General features: G+C 42.1%; 1 protein-coding gene across 1 annotated transcript in view; it reads right to left on the bottom strand.

Annotated features, from left to right (window-relative positions):
* Positions 1-17,823: 17,823 nt before the first annotated feature.
* LOC100757092 (T-cell immunoglobulin and mucin domain-containing protein 2) overlaps positions 17,824-24,805 on the bottom strand; it is a 39,050-nt gene continuing 32,068 nt past the window's right edge. Inside the window, exons 7-9 of the mRNA XM_035448102.1 lie at positions 19,624-19,694; positions 18,399-18,510; positions 17,824-17,828 (exon numbers count right to left, since the gene is read on the bottom strand). Coding sequence (XP_035303993.1) covers positions 17,824-17,828; positions 18,399-18,510; positions 19,624-19,694 — 188 coding nt within the window. The remainder of the gene's footprint in view (positions 17,829-18,398; positions 18,511-19,623; positions 19,695-24,805) is intronic.

The raw sequence follows: 24,805 nt of genomic DNA on the forward strand, positions 1-24,805 counted from the left end.
CTTCCTGCTGATTGGGGGCGATGTTCATATACCATTAGGATCATGATAAAACATAGAAACCTGACCAAGTCCTTGTTTTTATAGTCTGTAAGGCTGTATCATCTCAGCTTCAGGGGGTCTTGCTTGATCAAACCATATTAGTCTGGAAGGAATCCACAGCTTCTGATTTTCTGTGTAAATACAAGTAAAACCTTTATTTCTAAGTAGACTGTCCTTAAACTCAAATCCTGAAGTTAGAGCATTTTTAAAATGTATAAGTTGGATTAATTTAGCAGCATTTATAATCAAATGTATTTTAGCAGCAGTAATTCTTTCCTCGGCAATCAAACAATTTAAAGACAACAGTATGGCATTTAGTATCCAGATTCTCTGTGTATTTTTCATCTCTAGGTGGCTTTTTTACTATTCTACTTTTACTTCCTTTTGTTTCTTTTTTTTTTTTCTGAGACGGTTTCTCTGTGGAAATCTGCCTGCCTCTGCTTCCTTCAGCAAATTCTACCGGCATTGGCCACCATAACCCGGCTATTCTATTTCCTCCTGTTACTTTTTCTCTCACAAGCCTACATATATTTTTAAATGTAGTGTAAACCTTTAGAGGTTTTTCTTTATCTGGATCTGTCTTTATCATCTCAGAAGTGCCGAGTCTAAACCCCAGAAGCAAGCGCCGGGACGGCGCGAGCATATGGAAGCTGCTCCCATGCAGCTCAGCGGCCCGACAGGGCAGGCTGTGGCGGCAGGTTTACCTCTTTCTCTGGGAACCTTCGGGCATGGAGTTATCCCACTTCTGACACCATTCTGTTACGATAAATGTTACAATAAATCTTTCTGCCAAAAGCTGCTGAGCCCCACTGCCACGTGTAAGCTTTACGCCAGCCACCTGCCCAAGTTAGGCCCAAATGAATACACAGAGAGACTTGTATTAGTTACAATGCTGCTTGGCCAATGACTAGGATTCTCATCTGTTAGCTCAGTATCAATTATCATACATCTATATATTTTATAAGACTTATCTTATCAGACGCCTTATTGGCGTCCCTCCTAGCTGGTGGATCACATCGTGCCGCTGGAGCAGGAGCCGAGGGGAAAGAGAGCGACACTGCTCTTATGGAAAACCCGAGAGAGGTTCCTAGCACCCATGTTAGGAGGCGCACAACCATTCTTGCTGGAGATATAGAAGACACAGACATTCCCTTGATACCTGTGTTCACACACACCAACACCACACACAGAAACACACTATTAAAAACAATAAATACAAACCTTAAAATGGTAATATGCTTATAGTAACTTTGACATCATAGATTTATAAAATTACCAAGTATCCAGTTTACTATAGAAAATACTAATATCATTTCATGTATTTGTTTACTGTTTTCAACAAAGTACATATGATTCTATGAATCTAGACTCTATCAATGAATCAAAGATTCATTTTGTCTCATGTAGCTTGCATCTATCTAGGAAATAAAGATGTGTTTCTAAGCCATAGAAAATATAGAATACACTCTTACTCTGAATAAAAGAGCCCATGAGCCGAGCAGGAAAACAACAAGGAAAGCATAGAGCAAACTAAGGGAACATTGGCAGCAGGACCAGAGGGTTATGAGTGCAATTTTAACTTGGGCCTCAAATGGATTTTCCAATACTTTCACAGAGAAGGTGAGAGTTGAGCAAAGTTAAAGAAGAATTAGCCCACCAGAGAGAGAGATGTGAGGGGAGAAGGAAGAGGGAGGGCAAAGGTACAGATGCAGGAGAGTGCCTGTGGCCAGGGAGGGACAGCAATGCAAAGGAGCAAGGGGCAGGCCATGGGACTCAGGAGCCACTCTCTTTTTTTTTCAAGGACATGCAGTGTCTTTCTGGGATTTAGGGGTGTCAGGACCTGGTGCCATCTGGGGACTTCTCTGACTGCCAGGCTGACAAGCAAGTATACCTTGTGGCAGAATTTCAGTGTGGAAGAGACAACAGAAGGCAATATGGTCAATGAAACCAAGACACTCATATCTTTGGGCCCAGAAGGCAAGCAATAGGCTAGGAGCAAAAAAGGATGAGCTCCTCAGCTTGAGGTGTCAGGAGGGAAGGGAGGAGCTGCTCCCTCCACAGGGTTTGGAGGAGATAATCTGGGTTTTGGTCATTTGTTAGTGTGAGATATCTTTGGGACTCAAAGCTGGGCTTGAACCCTTGATCCTATGTCTCCATCCCCCAAGGGCTGTGATTGAAACTATTTGCCAACACACTAAGGTTTCTTTCTTTCTTTGTTAAATAATAAAAGTCCCAGTGTGGGAGCTGGGTATATGAGCTGGTAGACAGCTACCTAGTGTGTACAAACTTCTACTTCCATCTTCCACATTTTGGTGTATGGCTGTAATTCAAGAACTTAGGAAGTAGAGGATCAGAACTTCAAGGTCCTCTTTAGATACCTATCAATCTGGAATCCAGCCTGAGATACATGCAGGTATGTCTTAAAATAAAATAAGAAATATCAGACATAACTGTTTAATGCATATCATATTAGCAATCAGTAGACTTTGAAAAGAGGATTGCAATGAAATCCAGGCCAGTCTCAGCTACAAAGTAAATCTCCAGCTCCAAATAAACACAAATGCCATAACAGTGTGTGTGTGTGTGTGTGTGTGTGTGTGTGTATGTGTGTGTGTGTGTGTGTGTGTGCGTGTGTGTGTGTGTGTGTGTGTGTGTGTGTATGTGTGTGTGTGTGTATGATCTGAAGACTCTTCAAGCTAGTTATTGAATTCACCATCATTCTGCCTCAGCTCTTGAGTTTCTTTCTTGACAAAGAGGAAGAGATTTTTTTCTGAGTAATGAAAGGGTGAAGTCCGGCACCAAAGTAAATGGTGGCAGCTTAGACATGAGTGGGTTCCAATGGTGTCTGCTGAAGCTGTGGGTTGATGGTGCCCACACTGAAGGAAGAAACTTATCAGGGGCCAGAGAGATGGCTTAGTGGCTAAAGTCACTTCCTGCTAAGCTCCATAACATGAGTTAGATAACCCCAGGAACTAACTGGTAAAAGAATAGAATAGATTCCTGAATGTTGTCCTTTGATACATACACACACACACACACACACACACACACACACACACACACACACACCTAGTAATGAAAAGAGAAAGTTCAGAGTAAGACTTCAGAGTTGTGAGGATCTAATCAGTACCCACTGAGGTATATTTGCTGTATTCTCTGACCCTTGTTTTAAGGTCCCTGTATGCATCGCAGAGAGATGTGGTGATGGGAGGGGCTTCAGGTCAGTGAAAGCACAGCCAGAAGCACCTGGGTGGTGTGAAGCTCATGATCAGCTCAGACAGACAGACAGCTCTTGATGAAGGACCCCAGACTCCAGCAGTTCTTGCCTGGGTCTGGAAAGGGGGGAGTGAAGGAATCCCTTCAACATATAAAAAACATTTAAAAAATCATTTTAAAGCTTTTCTCTAAATATTTTCCCCATAGTTAAAGGATTTGGTGACTTCCCAATCATTGAAGAACAAGTCCAAGTCTAAAAGCTGCTCATCTTCCCAGACTGACTGCTCTCCTCCCATCTCCAACACTCCAACTAAAGCAAACTTTAGTTACTCTTGCCCTTGGCTACCTCACTGCTAAAACAAAACCTCAACTGTCTGCAGGCAACTGAGGGTCTTCACACAGTATATAGCTATTTTGTACAAAATCTGCTTATCTGTCAACCACAAAAGTCAATGAAGAACACTGCAATATGTCTATGCCCTCATCTCCTCATTACCATTTTTATGTCATATAATAGTATGTACTACTTATAGACACCAAGAAGACCTAACTATTTTCTACAGTTTTTTATATTTTATTTCTCATGTTAACCTTGCTTAAGCATGGATAGAGAAAATGTGGTACATTTACACCATGAAGTACTACTCAGTAGAAAAAAATTGGAATCTTGAAATTTGCAGGAAATTGGATGGAACTAGAAGAAACCATTCTGAGCGAGGTAACCCAATCACAAAATACAAACATGGTATGTACTCATTCATATGTAGATTTTAGACATAGAGTGAAGGATTGCCAGCCTACAATCCACACTGCCAGAGAAGCTAGTAAACAAGGAGGACCCTAAGAGAGACAAACATGCTCCCCTGGAAAAGGGGAAAGGGACAAGATCTCCTGAGAAAAATGGGAGCACGGGAGGAGGGGGGAGGGAGCTAGGAGAATGAGAAGGGGAGAGGAGGATGGGTGAGGAGGACATGAGGGAGAAGAAAGGTTGAGTCAGGGGAAGAATAGAAGAAAACAAGAAAGGAGATACTATAATAGAGGAAGACATTTTAGGTTTACAGAGAATCAGGCACTAGGGAAGTGTCTGGAGAGCTACAAAGATGACACAAACTAACAATCTAAGCAACAGAGGAGAGGCTACCTTAAATGCCCTCCCCTGATAATAAGATTGATGACCGACTTATATGCCATCCTATAGCCTTCATCCAGCAGCTGTTGGAAGTAGAAGTAGACACCCACAACTAATCACTGAACTGAACTGGAATCCAGTTGCAGAGAAGGACAAATGATGAACAAAGGGTTCCAGACCAGGCTGGTGAAACCCACAGAAACAGCTGACCTGAACAATGGGGAGCTCTTGGTCCCCAGACTGATAGCTAGGATACCAGCATGGGACTGATTCAGACCCCCGGAATATGGGTTTCAATGAGGAGACCTTGGAAATCTAAGGGACCTCCTGTAGTTATTCAGTATTTACCCCAAGCATAGGTGTGGACTTTGGGAGCCCATTCCACATAGAGGGATACTCCCTGAGCCAAGACACACAGGGATGGGCCTAGGCCCTATACTAAAGTATACGATATATTCTGGTGACGCCCCACGGAAGGCCTCACCCTCCCTTGGGAGCAGAAAGGATATGTGATAGGTAGGGTTTTAGTTGGGGGTGGGTGATAGGGGAGGAGGGTAGGAGAGGGAACTGGGATTGACATGTAAAACAATCTTGTTTCTAATTCAAATAAAAATCTGCAAAAAAAAAAAAAGAAAAAAAGAAAAACAAAGAATCCTTTATTGGCTCGTCTATGAAGTCCATTGTTCCATTTAAATGAAGATCCACCTTCCAAGAATCCCGAGAATTCTATTGGATGCTGAGTTGTCCTAATGTCCCCATATCATCCCATAGGCAATTCCATATGTTACAGAAACTCCACAGAGCACTATCCTCTGCTTATCTCTAACATGAGTCTGTAGAAGACCCTGCTTACCTGTTATTTAAGAGAGAGTGGAAACTTCTTGTTCCAGTTTCTCCTTCTTGTCCTCTGCTGCTGATGGATGCTTCCAGAGCTATTTACAGATAGAGGAGTCTCTCTAAGTCCATCCTTATCTCTGGGCTACACTTTCACCTGTTCTGTGTGAAATCTGAGTCTCTCCAGTTCTCCAATCCACCTACTAGATAACATCTACTCACTGATACAAACAGACTATAGGAGAACATAAGTGAGTGGGAACATTGCTAATGTGCCCTGGGCTGTTTCCCAAGTGCAGCAAAGATCTTCACTTGAGGTGTGACTCTAAGCCTGGGGACCATGCTGCTTTTGAGATGGCTGCAGAGTGAAGGGACTTTAACACCTGGACCAACCCTCTCACTTTACATGTGAATAAGCTGCACTCCAGGAAGAAGAATAAACTGTGGAATCCAGGAGTCCTTGGAGCAAGGGCGGAAGGGACACCTGGCTCATATTATAACCCTGGATGCCATTCTACTTACATCTTTCTAATAAATGTTTCCTAGAAGCCTATATTCGGATGAGGGAGTTGAAAGAAATAAATCTAGTTCACAGTGTCTGCTTCCAAAGTTTAGGGAGTGCAGGAGATGGTGCTGCACACCTTTGATATCAGCGCTGGGGAGGCAGAGGCGGGTGGATCTGTCTTATGGCAGAAGCATTAGAGAAAGCATTCTGGCCAGCTGTGTGGTGAGATGATATCTTCAAAATGTTGAGGCCAAGCTTCTCCATACCCAGGTGTACCTAAAATTTCTATGGAGCCTCCCAAAGTGTGGGAGTTGTATAAAACAGGAAACTCGGTTTGAGTTCTTTCCCATCTGCAACTAGAGGGAAATATATTGTTCAAGCGAGTTTCCAGAAGCAAATGCAAATTCCCTCCTACAAACTAAATAAGTATATAAACTAACAACCACCCACCTACTCAACCAACCATCCATCCATCTTGAAGATACTGAGGACAAGGTCACAGATCTGTTTGGTGCTAAAGGGTGTAAGATGCTGTCCTCACACCTATTGGGGGAAGACAGGTGGGTCACTGGAATTTAACAATATTAGGCTATTTTGAATGGAGTTAGGATGATCATTTCAGTTTTGATTTGGGTATTGTTTGTGTTTCTACTTTGGCTGAGTCACTGTGTAATTCAGGTTGTCCTGAAAGTTCCCTTTAGTCAAAGATGATAGTGAATTTCTGGTCTCTCTCCACTGCTGCTGGATCAAAGGTGTGTGCTGCCTCCCCAGAAAACCAGCACAGAATATCCTAAAAGTTGACAGGAAGTCAATGAGGCTGTCTTCCCATCCTTACTTTGAGAGTGGGACCCAGATGTTCTTGGGGGTTTGACTTCTTATGTGGAAGCTGGAATGCTCAGTCTGGCCTTCATCATTGTGTAGCAAGCATGTCTAACTGCTGAGCTATATCTCAAGCCCTATGACTTGTTTTTTTTAAATACTGATAGTAGAAAATTAAAACTGCGCATGTAGTTCTTGCTGTATTAACATTGGACAGTGCTGGTCTAGAAGTTCAAAGCAATCACACAGCTTTCTCCTGAAGAGTATGGGAATACCCAAAGGGAAAGACAAGGAATGGGGGAATACCTGTGTTGAAGTTGAAATCTACTCTTTTTTGATGTTTGCTTGGCTGTTTCATGGTTATTTATTTTGAGATGAGGTCTCTTGTAGCCCAGGAACCTCAAGTCTCTATGTAGCTGAAACTGGTCTTAGACTCTTGATGTTCCTGCTCTGTAGCTAGATTTCAAGTATGCACCACCGTCTTTGTCATTTCACTGTATTTTTTATTTTTAAGTATTTCAATATAGATTAACATAATCTTTGAATGCTTTTATTTATGTATGTATAACATTGAGCTATGTTCCTACCCTTGGTTTGTTTGCTTATTTGGAGACAGGGTCTTGCTATGTGAACCAAGCTGTTCTCATATCCAGCCTAGTGCTGGAACTATACTCAGGTGCAATCATACCCAATTAAAGCATTCACACTTGAGGAACCAGTCCCAGGACCCCCACTAAGGTTCAGGGCTCAGTTAACTGTATCATGCCAGCTTCTTCACATTGATCAAGGTTCCATGGTGTGTGCAACGCTGACATTAGAGGAAATTGGATGATTACAGGGATACTTGCAATTTTGATGCAGATCCAAGTTCTTTCAGGATAAAAAAGTGGAACAACAAGGAAATAAATAATCCAAGGAGTTCTGTATCTTCCCAGGCTACTGTAAAACAATTAGCTTTAAGCAGGCTGTTTTGCCCAGAGTCTTTCTTGTGACACCTTGACTAGAAAGAAGCAGATAGAAGGGTGTGAAATGTCAGATTACATAGTCTTTACCTGAATTTCCAGGATCATGAGACTGTTGCATGTGTATCAGGAATTGTTAGCCTGAGGCAGATAGTAGATGTCATTGTTGGAAGGAACAGTGAAAACTGCAGAGAGCCTCACTGAGGCCCAGGGTAGAAAGGCCTTGAAGCTCCTCACCCTCAGTGCTGAGCCTTCCTTCCACCACAGGTCAGCCAACTCCAGGTCAGGAGAGTTTGGCTAAGATCTAGGGCTCAACTTTTGCACATAAGAATTTTTTGAGCCCAGCAGGAAGGTGCATAAGAGTGGGAGTTGGTGGTAGGAAAATCAGGAAGTCAAAGTCATCTTACACCACATTGTGGTCCACATCCAGTCTTGATACACAAGACCTTGCTTAATTGGCCCCACTACAAATACATACATACATACATACATACATACATACATACATACATACATACACACATACCGACATAGAGGACAAACATATAACAAATAGTCTTTTTTCCTTTTCCCAGTTACTTTTATTTTGACTGAGGAGTTTTATGAACGAATTCATCAAGCAGTTGAGGAGAAATGACATCAACATTTCACAAATGGTGAGGGAGAGACACATGGACAGTCAGAGCGATGTTGTTTGTAAAAGCACATGTTTGGCAGCATGCTGTCTAACGGTGAGGCAATAGGTAAATATGCTGTATCCATGATATAATTATTAACCCGATTGTTTGACCCAGTGTAGAATATACTCTGTCACAATGATACAGAGGACATCAAGGTGAAGATCCCCATGTACAGAAGCTTATATTTTTGGGAACAGCAAAGAGTGTGTGGAAGGTTTTGATTTAGGACCCTAGGAGGGAGAGTATGGGGATGGAAAGAGCTGGGAAAGGGAATCATGATTCCATACACATGTTACATGACTTCACTGCTTTCCTATAGAGCTGCTTACATATGAATGTGTTATATAGGAATTAATGTTAAACATTAAAACAAGCCCTGAGTAGTTTGAAATGTACAAGTGTGTTTATTACTGTGTTGAGGGAGAGACACATACAGAGACACAGAGAAATACACACACACACACACACACACACACACACACACACACACACACACACACACAACTCTCTGTATCCCAGTCTGGCTTCAAACTTATTATTCATCCCAGGTTGGGATGGAAATCATGACAGTCCTCCTGCCTCAGTTTTCTGAGGGCTGGACTTACTGGTGTGAGCCACTATCCCTGATGTGTTTGTCTTTTGAGAAATGTCTCATTGCTCCAAATGGTCTGGAAATTATTTATGTAGCTCAATCTGACCTCACCCTTTCAATTCTTCTGTGTCAACCTCCTGAGTTCCAAGATTACAGTCATGTGGAATCATAGAAGGTATTATGTGCTTGTTATGTGCAACCACACAATAATGAACTGTATTTCCAGAGCCACAAGAAAGCACACAAACCTCTAAATGTGACATTAGACTCGACTTCCATCTATTTATCTGTGAGAAAAAATTGAAACTTGGATTTCCCATGATTTGATTCCCTCAGGGAAGGTAAGAAAAGTGAAATTTTGTGTTACAATAAAATAAACATTATATAATCACAGAGTGCTTCTAAATTAAGTCCCATCTTAATTTCTAATCCTATTCTTCTCTTATAGATGGTTTTAATATCCAAGATAAAAACCCATTTCCTGAATTACCAATGATTGTCTTTCATGGACACCAGAATTATAAGGTCTAAAGAAAACATCAAAGTCTAAAATGTCCGTGTTTCAGATGACACTCTCCCAGTGACTTGAATGACTAAGTATGATGTCAATGGTGAGTGTGAGTACGTACACCAAGAGGGCCATCCTCTCCACAAATGATGGCAAGTGGGGACACCAGCTGAACTGACACAGAAAATAGCCCTGGAGATTAAAGGGTGTCCAGTGTGGTCATATCTGGTTGCTGTCTGCTGTGGTAATGCCATCCAGTGTGACCCTACACCTCAAGTGTCCACTAGCATTTCTAGTCTGTACCCTCTGAAGAGAGAGGCTACTCTATATTATTCATAAATGTATTCCCCCATCCTCTGGGTTTATTTATTTATTCATTCATTCATGCATGAATTTATTCACTATTGTTCATCTTTCTACTTACTATTTCTTATACTTAAAACATTTTATTTTTAAATTATTCCTTAGTAGCTTCATACATGAATACGATATTTTCGGATCCTATTTGCTTCCCTTCCTCAAACTCCTCTAAAACTTCTCCCCATCCCCTGAATTCTTTAGGACAACCTCATCTTTCTTCCACTTTATGTCTTTTTGCTTTGTTTTTTAAGACAGGGTTTCTCTGTGTAGCCCACGCTGTCTGGTAACTGTCTCTGTAGAGCAGGCTAACCTCAAAACTCAGATCCACCTCCTGTTTCTAAAGTTCTGGGGTTAAGGGCAGACATCACAACACCCAGCTTCATGTCAGTTTTTTATAACCCAGAGTCTAATTAGTGTTGTTCATTTGCACATGCATACAGGGCCATCCACTGGAGAATGGACAACCTACCAGGGGCTACCCCCTCAAATGCCAAAGGCTCCTCAATTGGCTCTCCCTAGCCATTCTGGCTTGATTTTATACAAGTCTTGTCAGACAACTACAGTTGCTGTGAGTTCATGAGAGCAACAGCTACTTCATATTTCAAAGACAGTGTTTTGCAGCAATCCACACCAACTGCTGGCTCTTACAACACTGCCCCCTACACACAACACACACACACACACACACACACACACACACACACACACACACACACACTTCCATGATATTCTCTCTGAGACTTGGGGAGTAGGGCTGTGATAAAGATGTCCAGTTCAGGGCTGAGCATTCCACAATCACTTAGTCTCTGCATATTAACCAGTTGTGAGTCTCTGTAGAAACCACCATGCACCATGCCCAAACAATCAAGAACCACAAACAAAAAAAAAAATAAAAGAAAAGAAGATAGTTATTTAGGGAAGGGAGAGACCAATGGGTAGATCATTGTATTTCCAGGCCTATCACACTATTCTCCATGAGGGGATAGTAGTGGATACTTGTCATTATACATTTGTCAAAACTCGGAATGCACAACGGCAAGAGAAAGAAGCTGTAGACTTCAGTTAACAATTGTGCCAATGTTGGTTCATCAGTTCTGACAGCTGTCATGATGGGGAATGCTATGCCAGGAGACCTCTCTCTCTCCTCTCTCTTTCCCCTCCCCTTATTTTCCCTCAGTGATGAGAGTGTGAGTGTGTGTGTGTGTGTGTGTGTGTGTGTGTGTGTGTGTGTGTGTGTGTGTGTTGGATGGGGAAAGTGGTTTTATGGGAAATCTCTGTATTTAAACCCAGTTTTGCTGTGGTTCTAAAACTATTCTTTTTAAAATTTTGTTTTTCAAGACAGGGTTTCTCCTTGTAACTTTGGAACCTGTCCTGGAACTCACTCTGTAGTCCAGGCTAGCCTCGAACTCACAAAGATCCACCTGCCTCTGCCTCCTGAGTGCTGGGATTAAAGGTGTGCACCACTGCTGCTGCCGCTGCTAGCAACACCACCACCACCACCCAACCTAATACTATTTTTATAAAAACAAAGTCTGTTAAAATATGACTGGGTCATCAGTGCTGCTGCAAATGCAGAAACTGGTGAAGACAACCAGGCCATCTCAGCATTCTGCAGTGTGGCATAGGGGTCACCTTCAAGCATTTCCCCACAGCACAGTGGAGATTTCCTTTATTGCCTTTTTTTTTTTTTTTAAAAAAATGGTTTTTGGGGGAAAACATTGAGTCCTTTGAAGGACCAGGGACAGAATCAGCTAGCAGCTGTGCCCCAGCCTCCTGAGAAATCCCACAATGGCGTAGGAGCACTCAGACTTTCCCAATACTACCTCCTGGTATCCAGACACAGGACAGGTCTGCTGTCACGGACTTCATGCCCTTTCCCCTACTTGGTTGTACACCTGTCCTCACCCATTGTTGACACTACCCTGTTTCATGTGGCTTTTATGTTCCTCTGCAGGACTTAACCAAGACATCATGATAGCCCTCTGTCCTTGGTCCTCACCCTCCCAGGATCTTTAGTTCAGTGGGTTTTAGTCCAAGCTGCACACATAAGTCATCTAAGTTGAAACACTCAGGTCACCAGCCACTGATATCTGAGATCCCAGTGAATAGGTTGGTGAGCAGTGTTCAGCTCTCCAGGTGACTGAGCAGCCAAAGTTACAAACTACAGGCCTTGGTGAGCCCTTGACATGTGCCCAAACTTCTACACTCTCCTCCAGCTAATCACAAAAGCAAAGATGGATGTATAAAAGAGAACCATAAATATAAACACATGGAAAGATTAAAATACAATACCACTATAAAACCAAGTTGTAGACCATCACAGCCCCAATACCATCACCTCCTCAGAGGTGTCAAGTTTGGGCTCAGCTTCTGCTGGACCCAAAGTAGTTGGGGCCAAGTTTCCTATCTCATATCTCTTCCTCCAGCTCCTGCTTAGGCTCAGATGACCACACAGCTTACAGATTACCCTTTCCCCTTTCTTCTCTGAAAACCTAGTATAATCTCCAATAAAAGATGCTATATAAATAATTGACTTTCCCCTACTGCCATTACCCAAACCAAGCTAGCTACCTTAGAAGCAAACTGGTGAAGCAAATTCTGATATTCTAACACAATGTGTACTAGGGAGCAGATATAAATCTTTAATATATTAAGATGCTGTTTTCTGAGAGTGGGAGTCCTCTCAAACAGACTTATAGGATCCTAGGTCCCTTGTCATTCAGCCACTGTAAGACTCTCTGCCCACCTCTCCAGTCTCAGTCCTCCCCATCCTCCTCACTCCCTTGATGGCAGACAGACAGAATCATAAATCCTGGGAACACAGCTTCCTTTCTGAACATTCCACCTTCTTCCAGTCCAAGGGACTCTGTACTTGGTAGATCCCTTTCAAGAGACATTCAGTTGGCTACACATGTCTTGGTTTCATTTCTAATAAGCCTCTGTCCTGGGGACAGTCCTTGAGAATGAGCTAAAGCTGTTCCTTCTGATATAAAGATTCTATGCAGCATTGTCACTCAGCAGACAATTCTAGCAGCCACAAACTACAGGGTGTGACTGGTTCGCAGTGGGGAGACTAGATTCTGCTAAGGTCTCTGGTCATCCCTCATGCCAGTTTCTTAGTCCCAAATGTCATGATTGGGAAGCCAAGTGCCATCACAAAACCCTCCCCTCAGAATGAATCAGCAGATTAATGGACCAGAATTGATGGCTCTTGCATCTATTCCCTTATATCCTGCAGCTTGTCAGGGACTAGACTTCAAATGGATTCTATACTCATCCCTGAGAAGAGTACTTAGCACCTGATTAAATCACAGAAAATTTTAACCCAATATGCCCATGTCCTGTGATCCTACACATACTAAGGTGAAGATGTCTGGCCCAAATGAGCTGGTGAACTTGAAAAAATATTGTGAAGTTAGTTTTCAAAGTGGATAATCACTTTTCATTCCTGGAAGTACATGGCAGAAGTCAGACAATTACTCTCCACCTGCATTACTCTCAAAGTTGTGCACAGTTCTCAAGAACTTGTCCTGTTACTCTATAAGATATTCAAGAATTCATAAATTTTAAATGTGCTGTCAAAATAGGCATGCTGCCACATATTTTTAATCCCAACACTCAGAATTTGAAGTAAAGAGAATCTCTGAGACAGCAAGGCTAGCCTGGTCTACATAGAGAGTTCTAGCCAAGGTACAGCTATACAGTGAGACCCTATCTCAACTAGAAAAGTATAATTGTTAAGTAAAGAATTATTACACAGCAGGTTGCAGGTAACACTCTCAATGGTGTCTTGAAAGTTCAAGATTAAAAGAAAATTCAAGCTGGGAGGTGGTGTTACATCCCTTAAATCCCATCACTCCAGAGGCAGGATCATCTCTGTGAGCTCAAGGCCCCCTGGTCTACAGACTGATTTTCAGGACAGGCTCCAAAGCTACACACAGAAACCCTGTCTCAAGCCCCACCTAAAAAAATCAATAAAATCAACAAGATTGACCCATTGATGTCATTATTAACAAATATTCATCTTGGATCTTTCTATCCATCCTCTCAACTCATGACTTTCTTCTACAGTATAGGAAAAACACAGATACTAACTGTATCAAAGGGAAACATGATTATCTTAAAGATCTATCAGACACATACAAAATAGATTCCTGAGTATAATATGAAAATTATTGACTCGACTCTAACTCAACATCTGCTATTACTACAACATCTAGTTTGGGAATGTGCATTCTGGAATATTTTCACTGCTCAAAGACTTTTCAACAGTCACTCCTCGTTATGATGACCACTGTCCACAAGTAAGTGTGGACATAATAACAGCAAACACAAGGAGAAAACAGACATAGAGGTTACCCTATTGTTACTACTGACACCTAGTATTGGAGCCATATAAATGACCTGTTTTCCACTGAGTCCCACATACTTTCACAGAATGTCACTAGTCACCATGTTCTTGAGTTCAAGCAAGATTTAGAAAATGCTACATGGGACAGCCAAACAGATTTCCAGACCCCTCCATATCTCCTACACATCTCTAGGAAGACTGAATAACAGAGCAGGTATCACAATCTCAAAGTCCTGCAACCACCCAGTGGGATTCAAAAAGGGCTCAGGATAGTGCAGGAGTGGCTGGCCCCATCTGGTGGCCTCACCACTGTAGAATTGTCTTGACAAATCTTTCTAGAAAAGCTATAAATCAGGGTAATCATTACTAAAACAATACTTCAATGTAAAACTGTTACAAATTTAAGAAAGAGAAAACACTGGAGTTGAAACACAATCATTTTTTAGAGCAGAAAATGGAAGCCCCATTTGGCAAACCCAGAATGCAACTTCCTACTATCTGACCTTCCTCAGAAACCTCCAATCAGACACATTCTCATTTCCTAGAACACTGTAGATCATCAATGGAATGTGGACTGAGATCTAGTGTGTGCTGTCTTCTGGATTGAGGGTCTCTAACTGGAGTCAGGGTTTGCTGAAACTGAAATAGAAATTACCCTCTAGTAACTCTGCTTTTATTCTACAATGAAAATGTCAATGAAGATACCAACAGAACAGTCTTTGTTAACTCTTAGTAAAACCAATATTTCATTAAGTGTAACAAACTGATCCACTATGAAAAATGCTTTGTCCTTTTGAAATAAATTTAAATATAAATATGATCTGGAGACAATTATACATTTAGAACTCTGAATGACCAAGTGGTAGTCCAAAATTTGTCACACCTGAAATAGGACTTCTCTCAAGCAGAAATCCTGTGTCCTGCTCCTTCCTTTTGCCTTCATTTCTGCATTGTCTCCTAGCACCTATTTCAGAGCCCAGCCCGTGAGAATAGAACACTGAGCTTCATGTCAGACTGCAGTGGATGTAACACTAATGAACTCAATCCCTTGGTCCACTATTTTCCTCCCGTAATGTACACCTGTGCCATACTCAACATGGAAACATTTCCTGACATGAAACACCCATCCTTACCTTATGATCATCCATATAATAATGTATCATATTTCCAGATCTATGAGAAAACTTAACGAACTCTAATGGTGACATTAGAGTCCCATCTATTTATCTACGAGGGGAATTAACACCTGCATGTTTTCATGACTTACCCCTTGTGGATGTGAGGAAAAGTGACATTTCCAAATACAATCAAATAAATAAAATATGAAATGATGGAGAAATACTTCTTAATTCCGGTTGCCCCTCCCATCCTCCCTCACTCTAACTTTTCAATTCTGTTTCTCTCTTAGTGGTTTTAATAACCAAGGCAAGAGTCTGTATCCTGTGTTAACAATGACTTTATTGACATAAAGTCTAAAATGCTCATATTTGAGAGAATGTGCTGCAGTGAGTGGAGTAACTGAGACAGTGGTGATGTAAGAAATAGGTTGATGTAGACAGTGACTTTGAGTATACACAGCTGAGTATACTCCACCACTGTTGGATGAATACACACAGAAAAGAGTCCTGGAGCTGTAAAGGGTGTTTGTGGGTGGTTGTGCTGTCAAATCCAGTTGCTGTTCTTCCAGTATCAGGCAGAAGTTCCCTCAGAGGGCCACTGGTACTCATTGTGTAGGGTAAAGACTGTCTTCAATTATGTAGACATTGTCTTCACCTCAAGGCCCCACAACTTCTGTCTTCTATAAAGCTCCAATCTAAGAGATGTGGAATGCTACCAACCTGCAGATAGATAGATAGATAGATAGATAGATAGATAGATAGAGTTCCCTATTATCACATAGGTGAGTCTATATATAGCAGCCTAAAGGACATTGATTTTCATTGAAAGAAATGGCCCAGAATACAGCCAATCTATAGACAAATTAAAAAGATTGATAGTTGTAACCACTAGGAAAAGAGGAGATACAGGGGACTCACACTGGGGAGACTAACAGAGCTCCCTAAGTACGGTAAACTTAGAAGCCGGAAGGCCAATGTAGTGCAGTGAGTGAAGTGGACTGGTGTGCAGTGTGGAGACACTGGCTAGACCACAGTTCTGTTACACTCCTGGCACCTAAGAAGTCATCTCGCTCTAAATCTTCTGCTCATCTGAGGCTCCCTCAAATAGCTCACCACCTAACCCTGTCATCCCCAGCATACTTCCCTAAAAGCCCCTCGAAGGATATTCTTACTAGCTTATGTGCTCTGTGATTTACTTCTTCAGTTTTTAATAGAATAGGTCCCCAGTGAAAGAAAACACTTGGTGAAACAAGAGTGGGTCAAGGCAACTGGTTCATTACCAGATCCAGAAAGCAAACTTAACAACTCGGTGTCTACTTATGAGAGAGGTTGATGGGGAATGTACTGTGTATGTTTATCTTATTGATTGTTAAGTAAAATACTGTTTGGTCAATGAGACAGCAAGTTAGACAGGACTAGGAGTCAAAGAGGATTCTGGGAAATGTAGTAGAGATGTGGTGATCCAGGCAGGAAGTGACATAGCAAGGAGACTCATATTTAAGCGAAGGAGAAACAGAAAGGGCCTCTTTTCCCCTCCGCTCCTGCTCCAGCAGCACAATGTGATCCGTCGGCAAGGAGGGACGCCAATAAGGCATCAGATAAGATAAGTCTTATAAAATATATAGATTTATGATAATTAAGACTAGCTAGCAGATGAGAATTCTAGTCATTGGCCAAGCAGCTTTGAACCTAATACAAATTTCTGTGTTTTCATTTGGGCCCTAACTCAGGCAGGCGGCTTGCATAAAGCTCACACGTGGCGGTGGGGTTCAGGCAGCTTTTGGCAGAAATATTTATCGTAAGAAGAGGTCTTCTGTCCCTGTGCATAAATGCAGAATGCAGAATGCATCTCTGAGAAGTGAGGGTAACAAGAAAGGTACTCATTAAACTTTACTTAGTAGAGAATGGGAGCCAAGCATTGGGGAACACAGCAGTTATCCCAGAGTAAATGAGTCTGAGGCAAGAGGATTGTCAGTTCAGCCTGGCCTGGGCTACATACCAGGTTCCATGACAGTCTGCACCACACAGTGAACCCTGATTGAAATCAACCAACCAGCTGATGAATCAATTAGTAAAGAATGATTTATAAGACCCTGTTTCAAATGAACCAAACCAATTGGTGAATCAATTAGTAAAGCATGATTTAAAAGCAAAAGAACATTGAGAGATATTCTCAAGATTGAGACCATGTGTTCAAAAACAATCAACACAATCCATTCCAGTTTACCTCAGAGACCCTGACTTCTTTTTCATAAGAATGTACCAAGTGTACAATTGGAGAGGACAATGTAGGTCTGGACATCACCCACAAATACTCTGTCCCAGAATTTGGCAGGTGGCTTCCCACCAATGTCTAATTTACATCTTACACTAAGTACCTCCCAGCACATTCCACAGTATGACTGTGGGAACAAGTGAGTAACCAATGGTAGGAAAGGAGAGAACACATCAAAGGTCTTAAAGTGACCTAAAACTGTGAAGCCAATCTAAAAATCTCTTGTGTCATGGTATTAAATTTTTAATGGAAAATAGAATGTTTCCTCTTTAACACAAACAGTTGAAAGACAAAGGAGAGGGTTAGGAAACCAGTGTTTCAAAGCACTGCAGGCTATTCCTGGAAGTCCAGCACTTGGATGTTGGTTGCAGGAGGATCCTGAAGAAGGTCATCCTGAGCTACCTAGTAAGTGCAATGCCAGCCTGAACTACATGATCATACTGCAAAAAACACAAAAACAAAAACTGAAACTAAAAGCAAAACAAAATGAAGACACAAAAATTAAACCAACAAAAATAATTGTATTAACCCACAGCATGATATGGGGTGCTTTGTTGATATCCATAGGAAGCCTGACCTTTCTAAATAGAAACAGCAGGGAGGGGTAGAAGATGGGTAGCATGGGGAGGGAATAGGGGTCATGAGGGAGGGGAAACTGGAGTCAGGGTCAGGATACAAAATGTATGGATGAATAAATAAGTAAATTGTTTAGCTGAAAAATTCCAGTAGTATTTAAGCTCCTTGAGATTTACAGATTAGGAATATTTGCAGACATAGTAGCAATGGTGTAAGTTCACTGAGCAGAACACTCATTAAATACCAGAAGTCAGCCACAGAGTTCTGTGGGTCGTAACACATCCCTTGGGGAGCAGATGGCTTACCATGTGTGTCTTGGCTCTGGAGATAGGGAAGACATGTGAACTAAAAGCCCCCGTGGCGTGTGTACTTGCTTAAAGACAGTCAGAGAAACCTGGGTATCCTTCTTTGGGGACAGTTGTGAAATTACTTACCCATGAAAGCCAGGGCACACAGAAACAGCAGCAGCATCAGGGCAGCAATGGTGGTGCCAAGAGTGAAGCCCTTATTCATTTTCTCCTGTGGATTCAGTAAAGGGATGGATTCCTAAGGAAACAATGAAGAAAACAACAGTGGCAATAAGGAAACAGCAGTAAACACAAGGGGCACCAAGTGAGAGGAACAGAAAACATGCTGGACCCTAACCTAGACTCTAGTCCTGGAGCTTCATCTTTACTGGCCTGTGGCTAGTGTGGAATATGCAGGAAGACCAAGGATCTGAGGTGGTAAAGGCAGCAGAACTCCAAGACAATGTAAAAATCAGTGGCTGTGACCATGGTAGAAACCTGTTCTAGTATAGTTAAGGTGACTACATGGGTAGCTACCTCAGTCAATCATCTAACCAGATACTTAATGTGGACTCATCATCATGTGTGAGATTTTGTCTGCTTTAATCACCTTCTGTGGTGCTTTGTGTGTGGGAAACAAAATATCACCTGTGTGCTCTTCAGAGAATGCTCAATGGGAATGCGAATGAACATCTTGAATTCAAATGTCTTCTGTAAACATCAGACTCCTTATTTTATTTGTAAACGATCTTATTTGTTACATATAATGTTCTACCTGCATGTTTGCCTGCACACCAGAAGAGGGCACCAGATCTTATTTTAGATGGTTGAGAGCCACCCTGTGGTTGCTGGGAATTGAAGTCATGACCTCTAGAAGAGCAGCCAGTGCTCTTAACCTCTGAGCCATCTCTCCAGGCCAAAGGTCAAACTCTTAATTTCTTTATTTCTATATATTTACTAATTTATTTACAGTTTTTGAGACAGGGTGTCACTATATAGCCCACATTGCCTAATGGTCCAGGCTGACCTCAAATTTCTGATATTTTGTATTAAATTCCTGAGTCCTGAGAATCAGGAATATACCATTATATCTGCCTTTTTTTTTTCCCCCGAGACAGAGTTTCTCTGTAGCTTTGGAGGCTGTCCTGCAACTAGCTCTTGTAGACCAGACAGGTCTCGAACTCACAGAGATCCACCTGCCTCTGCCTCCCGGGTGCTGGTATTAAAGGCATGTGCCACCAACGCCAGGCCTGATTCTTTCTTTTTTTTAAAACAAATACCTGTGAGCTAATTTTACGGACATCTTTATCTAGAAATTGTATCATAGAAGATACACAACTGAGCATGTCTGATTGGGGAAGAATATACTTACAGTGTAATTATTCCAAGAGTTGTTGGAGGATGTCACAGTGTTATTCCAGTCTGTCACAGTGTTATTCCAATCTGTTCAACAAGAGGAAAAATTAATTATGAACACAAAAGTTTAGATTGTTTTCCGCATGTGTAAAAGTCACCCACAAAGTCAATGTGTCTTACACCATGTGAGGGTAGGATTTAGTAAGACAGGAGATTCACTGAAGAGCAAGTTTTGAACATTTATATATTCAAAGTTTATTTGAAATGTCTATTTTATAGCAAGGGATCTATTGTTTCACTCTGTCTATTGTCTGCAAATGAAACACAGAATCCTCTTTCTGCTGATATCAGACATATGTAAGGGTTGTGACCGTCCTGACAAGGAGCCCTTCACTGCATATAACAGATGAAGTAGCAGACACTACATGACTCCATGTTTCCAGTTTTAGCAAATGACAGACATCTCAGCTTGCAAAGTACTCACTGTGCCCATGCAATGATGGAAATACTATAGGTCCTCACTCCTTGAGCCCATGCCCTGACAAAGGCTGAAATTAAGTATTGAAAAGTTCTGTTAACCCTGAGAGATCCTTGCATTTCTTCAGTGTGTGCAGCTACCTGAGACAAAGTGGTTTTTCTCACAAATCCTATGCTTCCAAGACTAGTTATAACCTAGAGGCCTCTGCAAATTTGGTGAGCAGCCCAGTCATTCAGGGTTCTCCTGCTTGAAATTACCAGAGGCCATCAAGAGGGGAAAAAAATAAATATCCCCCATCAGATTACCCTAACAACAAAAGAAGCTATGTGGCCCTTTCTCTTGTCAGAATCCAGCCCTACCCCAGGGGGTGGACAAAGTTTAAGAAGCTTTGAGAGCATCTCTAACAGCTATCTCTTAACTCTTAGATGTAGAAGGTTTGGATCTAAAATGACCTTTGGAATGACAAACTTTTCGCCAACTGTAAGTCAAGGTGCTACCATGAACTTTCTGACTGTGTCAGTTCCTGTCACTATAAAATAGAGACAGACCACAGTTATATAGGACATAATTATCTGAGATATAATCTCTGCATCATAAAGCATGGGGCATGTGTCCTGATGTACAGGAAAGTGTAAATGCTAGCTTCACTGGACCATGGCCTCAGCTGTATGGACCAATTTCAGAATGATGCAAAGGGTCAAGGGTCTCCCTACCCTGACCTTAATTTTCAGTCAGTCCTTAGTTTCTCACCAAAAGTCATGCCAAGCTGATCCAGAGTGCCTCCATCCTCATCAGCTATCCTAGATAATGATCCACCTAAGTCTAGCTAGTTAGTGAATCCCCTGGTAATCTGATACAGAGAGATGGTGTCTCTGTATCTTCAAGTTCTTACACAGGAGAAGGTGAATGTATCTTAAGACTGGAAAATTACAGTCTTTGTGAAGCTGTTGTTGGGACCAAGGTAAGAACTTTTCACCCATATATACTTCTGATTTTCCTCAGTGTCTGTGTGTCTTACAGCCACTGATAAGAGGGACTCTGGGTCCTGGACCACTTTGGCTTTTACCTGGTGTGTGAGTCTCTGTTTGTGCTGGTGTTGTAGGATTCGAGGTAGAGACTCTGGGTGATATTGATAGAAGTGTGGGTCTTGTTGACATTGTCATGGGTTTCACTGTAGTTGTGGGTCTTCCTGTTGTGAATCTTCCTGTTGTTGTGGGTTTTCCTGTTGTTGTGGGACTTGTTGGAGGACTTGTTGGAATTTCTGGATTTGGAAATCAAGATGAAACAAGGATGAGTCAACAAGAAGGGACAAGAGTTTCTGTTGTAGCATCAGTGAGAGGCTGTCCCCAGAAAGGCTCATCTCCTGAACTTCTGTCCTTTGTCATTTACCAAGTAGGACAGGGCAGGGTAGGGCTGTGGGGACAATTCACCAATCGCAGGCAGCTGCACTGATGACATGGAGATGAGAACAGAGCCTGTGCTCCTAAGGACACTTTATAAATGACATCTGTCAGGTCCTCAGATCTGTAAGCATCTGTGAGACACTGAGAGGGTGTGGGGGCCTGTGATTACTCTCACTGGTGACTCACTTCATACTCAATTTCCAGACCCTGCATGTTCACTAAAGTGTGTCCCAAGAGGACAGACACACCATCTAGCCTGCATCTTAGCATGCAGATCCTACACAAGCCCCAACACAAATGGGTTTTGAACATTTGGGTAGAGACTGGATATTGTCTTTTATGGTTTCTTCCTATCTATGACAGACAGACAATGTGAATGCCCCTCATCCAAAAATGTTTGGTGTCAGAAATTTAATCTTTCTTAACAATTCAGAACATTTGCACATAGATACTGTCTTATAAATGATCCTCAAGCATGAATATGGTTGATGTAGCATTCATATGCCTGCAATTTATGTATATATGTTAATGGAAAGTTTATAAACTTTTGATAATTCTGCATGTGATAATTTCATGGTGTTGAATTTTCCAGGTGCTTTACCAAGTCCATGCTTATAAGTTTCTTGATTTTGAATCTCTGAAGAAGTAAGATTTTTAGATTATTCAGGTTGAAGCTGCAATTCACAAATCAACAGCATCTAAGGGTCTGTAAGCATCCAAACAGGTCTTAGTGTGTTATGTTCCTAGACAGGACCTAAGGCAAAATAGTGCCAGGAATCATACTGTCAGTGTCGGCAGAGATGTAACCTCAATCTTACCTGTGTTAACTGCAAAATAATAGCTCAGCAACAAGGAAATACTGCTCTGAAAACCATTCTTTATGTGGATTACAGAATAATCCCTTAACGCAGTGTTTGTTTACCTTGAAATGAAGAAAAAACAGTAGTGTTCCTACAATGTGTAAGGAAATGGCAGATGCAGAGCAACCCCTTAAATTCTATACATATATTTATTCATTTATTTGTGTGATGTCGCAAATGTGGATGGATGAGAGGAGCCTGTTCTCTGCTTCCTCCATGTGGGCCCAGGGATTGAATTCAGGTCATCAAGCTTATTAGTAGGCACTTTTTCCCACTGAGCAATCTCACTGCCTGTCAAAGTCCCTTTCCTATAGAGGGCCAGACAGTTAAGTTAAGGAACCAAAAAACACCATGTTCAGGAGAAAACACCCTTCTTGTCAGTTTGAAAATCACTGCTAACAACATAGCAAGAGTGGGTGTGACTGTGATGCTATGAAACTATTCACCTCAGTGATTGGTTATGTTTATAACCTGGCCTGGGTGGTTTGCTGACCAGTCCAATATGTGGACAGAGGCCTTAACACAGTACAAACCCTCCCTGGAGAGCAGAAATCTCTGAGGTGAGAGGAAAGCAAGCCTGGGAACAGTCTAGTCAGAAGATCACTATGACAACACAACCAGGAAAGAATCAGCAGCTCAGGAGCTTTGCTCATTTTGCTGTGGGAATTTTATTCTCCCAGGTAGATGGGAAAGTCCAAGGAGCTGATGAGGGTCATATGACCACTGGAGAGGAATCTCGATGTATTTAAACAAGGAGAAAATGTTGATTTGAGTGTTAAGGATGAAACCGAGTTGCTGGATTACCTATGGAATCACTCTGTAAGCATTGACCTGCTAACAAATTTCTAAGCTTCATAAAACCTTCAATTAATGAATGAAATTGGTAATTTTATTCTATGATGCCATGCCTATCCCTATTATGGTACTGGAAATCTAACTCCATTGTTTTAGGCAGGAATGTTTGCTAGACTAGTGACTTCCAAAGTCACACCACAGCCCTTGCTTGATTAGTATATTTGCAGTTCTAGGGACAGAAGCCAAGGCTTCAGGCATGCTAGACAAATTGCTGTGCATCCCCTAAGATGATTTTGTTTTTTAGTGCTTGAAGAAATACAGCAGTTTTAGTCATCTTACCCTTGGAAGAACAAGAGGGGAAAAACCCAGAAAGGATACAGCAAGCTTAAAGAGCTTTAACTGTATGGTAGAGGGGTATGGGTGCAATTTGAACTTGGGCTGTGGGGCCTAAATGGACTTCCTAATACTTTCACAAGAATGTGGGAGTTGAGCAAAGTTGAAGAATTAGCCAACCAGAGATGTGAGGGGAGAAGGAAGAGGGAGGGCAAAGGTACAGATGCAGGAGAGTGCCTGTGGCCAGGGAGGGACAGCAATGCAAAGGAGCAAGGGACAGGCCATGGGACTCAGGAGCTCCTTCTCGAGGACTCTCCTGTTTCCAAAGACAGTGTCCTTGTTAGGGTTTAGGGGTGTCAGGACCTCGTGCCATCTGTGGACTGCTCTGACTTCCAGGCTGGCAAGCAAGGATGCCTTAGGGTCTGTGGCAGGAATTCAGTGTGGGAGAGACAACAGAAGGTAATAGATAAATGAAACCAAGACACTCATGTCGGTGGTCCCAGAAGGCAAAGAAAACTGGGCTTTCTGTCCACTGGGAGTCTAAAGAGGATGAGTTACTCAGGCCTGAGCTGGGCATGGCAGGAGGGACTGTCAGCAGAGAAGGGAGGAGCAGCTCCCACCACAGGGTTTGGAGGGGATATTCTGGGTTTTGGTCACTTTCAATGTGAGGTATATTTGTAAACATGAAGGAGGAAGTTCTAGGATAAACATATGCTTTGGGAGTAACTGGCTTAGAAATGGAATTTGAAAGGGAGAAGCCTGAATTAGAGACTTTGGGGAATGCCTTTCCTGAAGCTATTGATGTTTTTGTGTGCTGAGGCATGGCCCTGGTGCCTCCTCAGATTGGCCTTCCTTCAAAAGGGCAGCAGAAAAGAGGTGCCCACACACAGGCAGAATCAGCCCAAGGAGCAAGAAGAGCATGAAGGTGAGGAGGGCCTGAAAGTCAAGGTCAACCTGTTGGTGATGGAGCATGATTTTATCCAGCAGAGGCTGTCGGATCTCTGTGATTTCCAGAGCAGCCTGGTCTACAGAGTGAGTTCCAGGAGTTGCTCCATAGCTACTGAGAAATCTTGTCTTGAAAAACTAAGGAAGGAAGGAAGGAAGGAAGGAAGGAAGGAAGGAAGGAAGGAAGGAAGGAAGGAAGGAAGGAAGGAAGGAAGGAAATCAACGTCAAAGGCAAAGGCACTGGTAATAGTCACAAGTCAGAGCTGCAGACATCAGGGCCAATGTTAGTCCAGGGAACCTTGCAACTGCAGGGCTAGTGACTTCCCATGTTGGAGACATCAGTGAAAATGGGTGTAATGAAGATGAAAACAAGGCAATAGCAGG

This window comes from Cricetulus griseus, chromosome 7 (assembly GCF_003668045.3).
Source record: "Cricetulus griseus strain 17A/GY chromosome 7, alternate assembly CriGri-PICRH-1.0, whole genome shotgun sequence".
Lineage (NCBI taxonomy): Eukaryota > Metazoa > Chordata > Mammalia > Rodentia > Cricetidae > Cricetulus > Cricetulus griseus.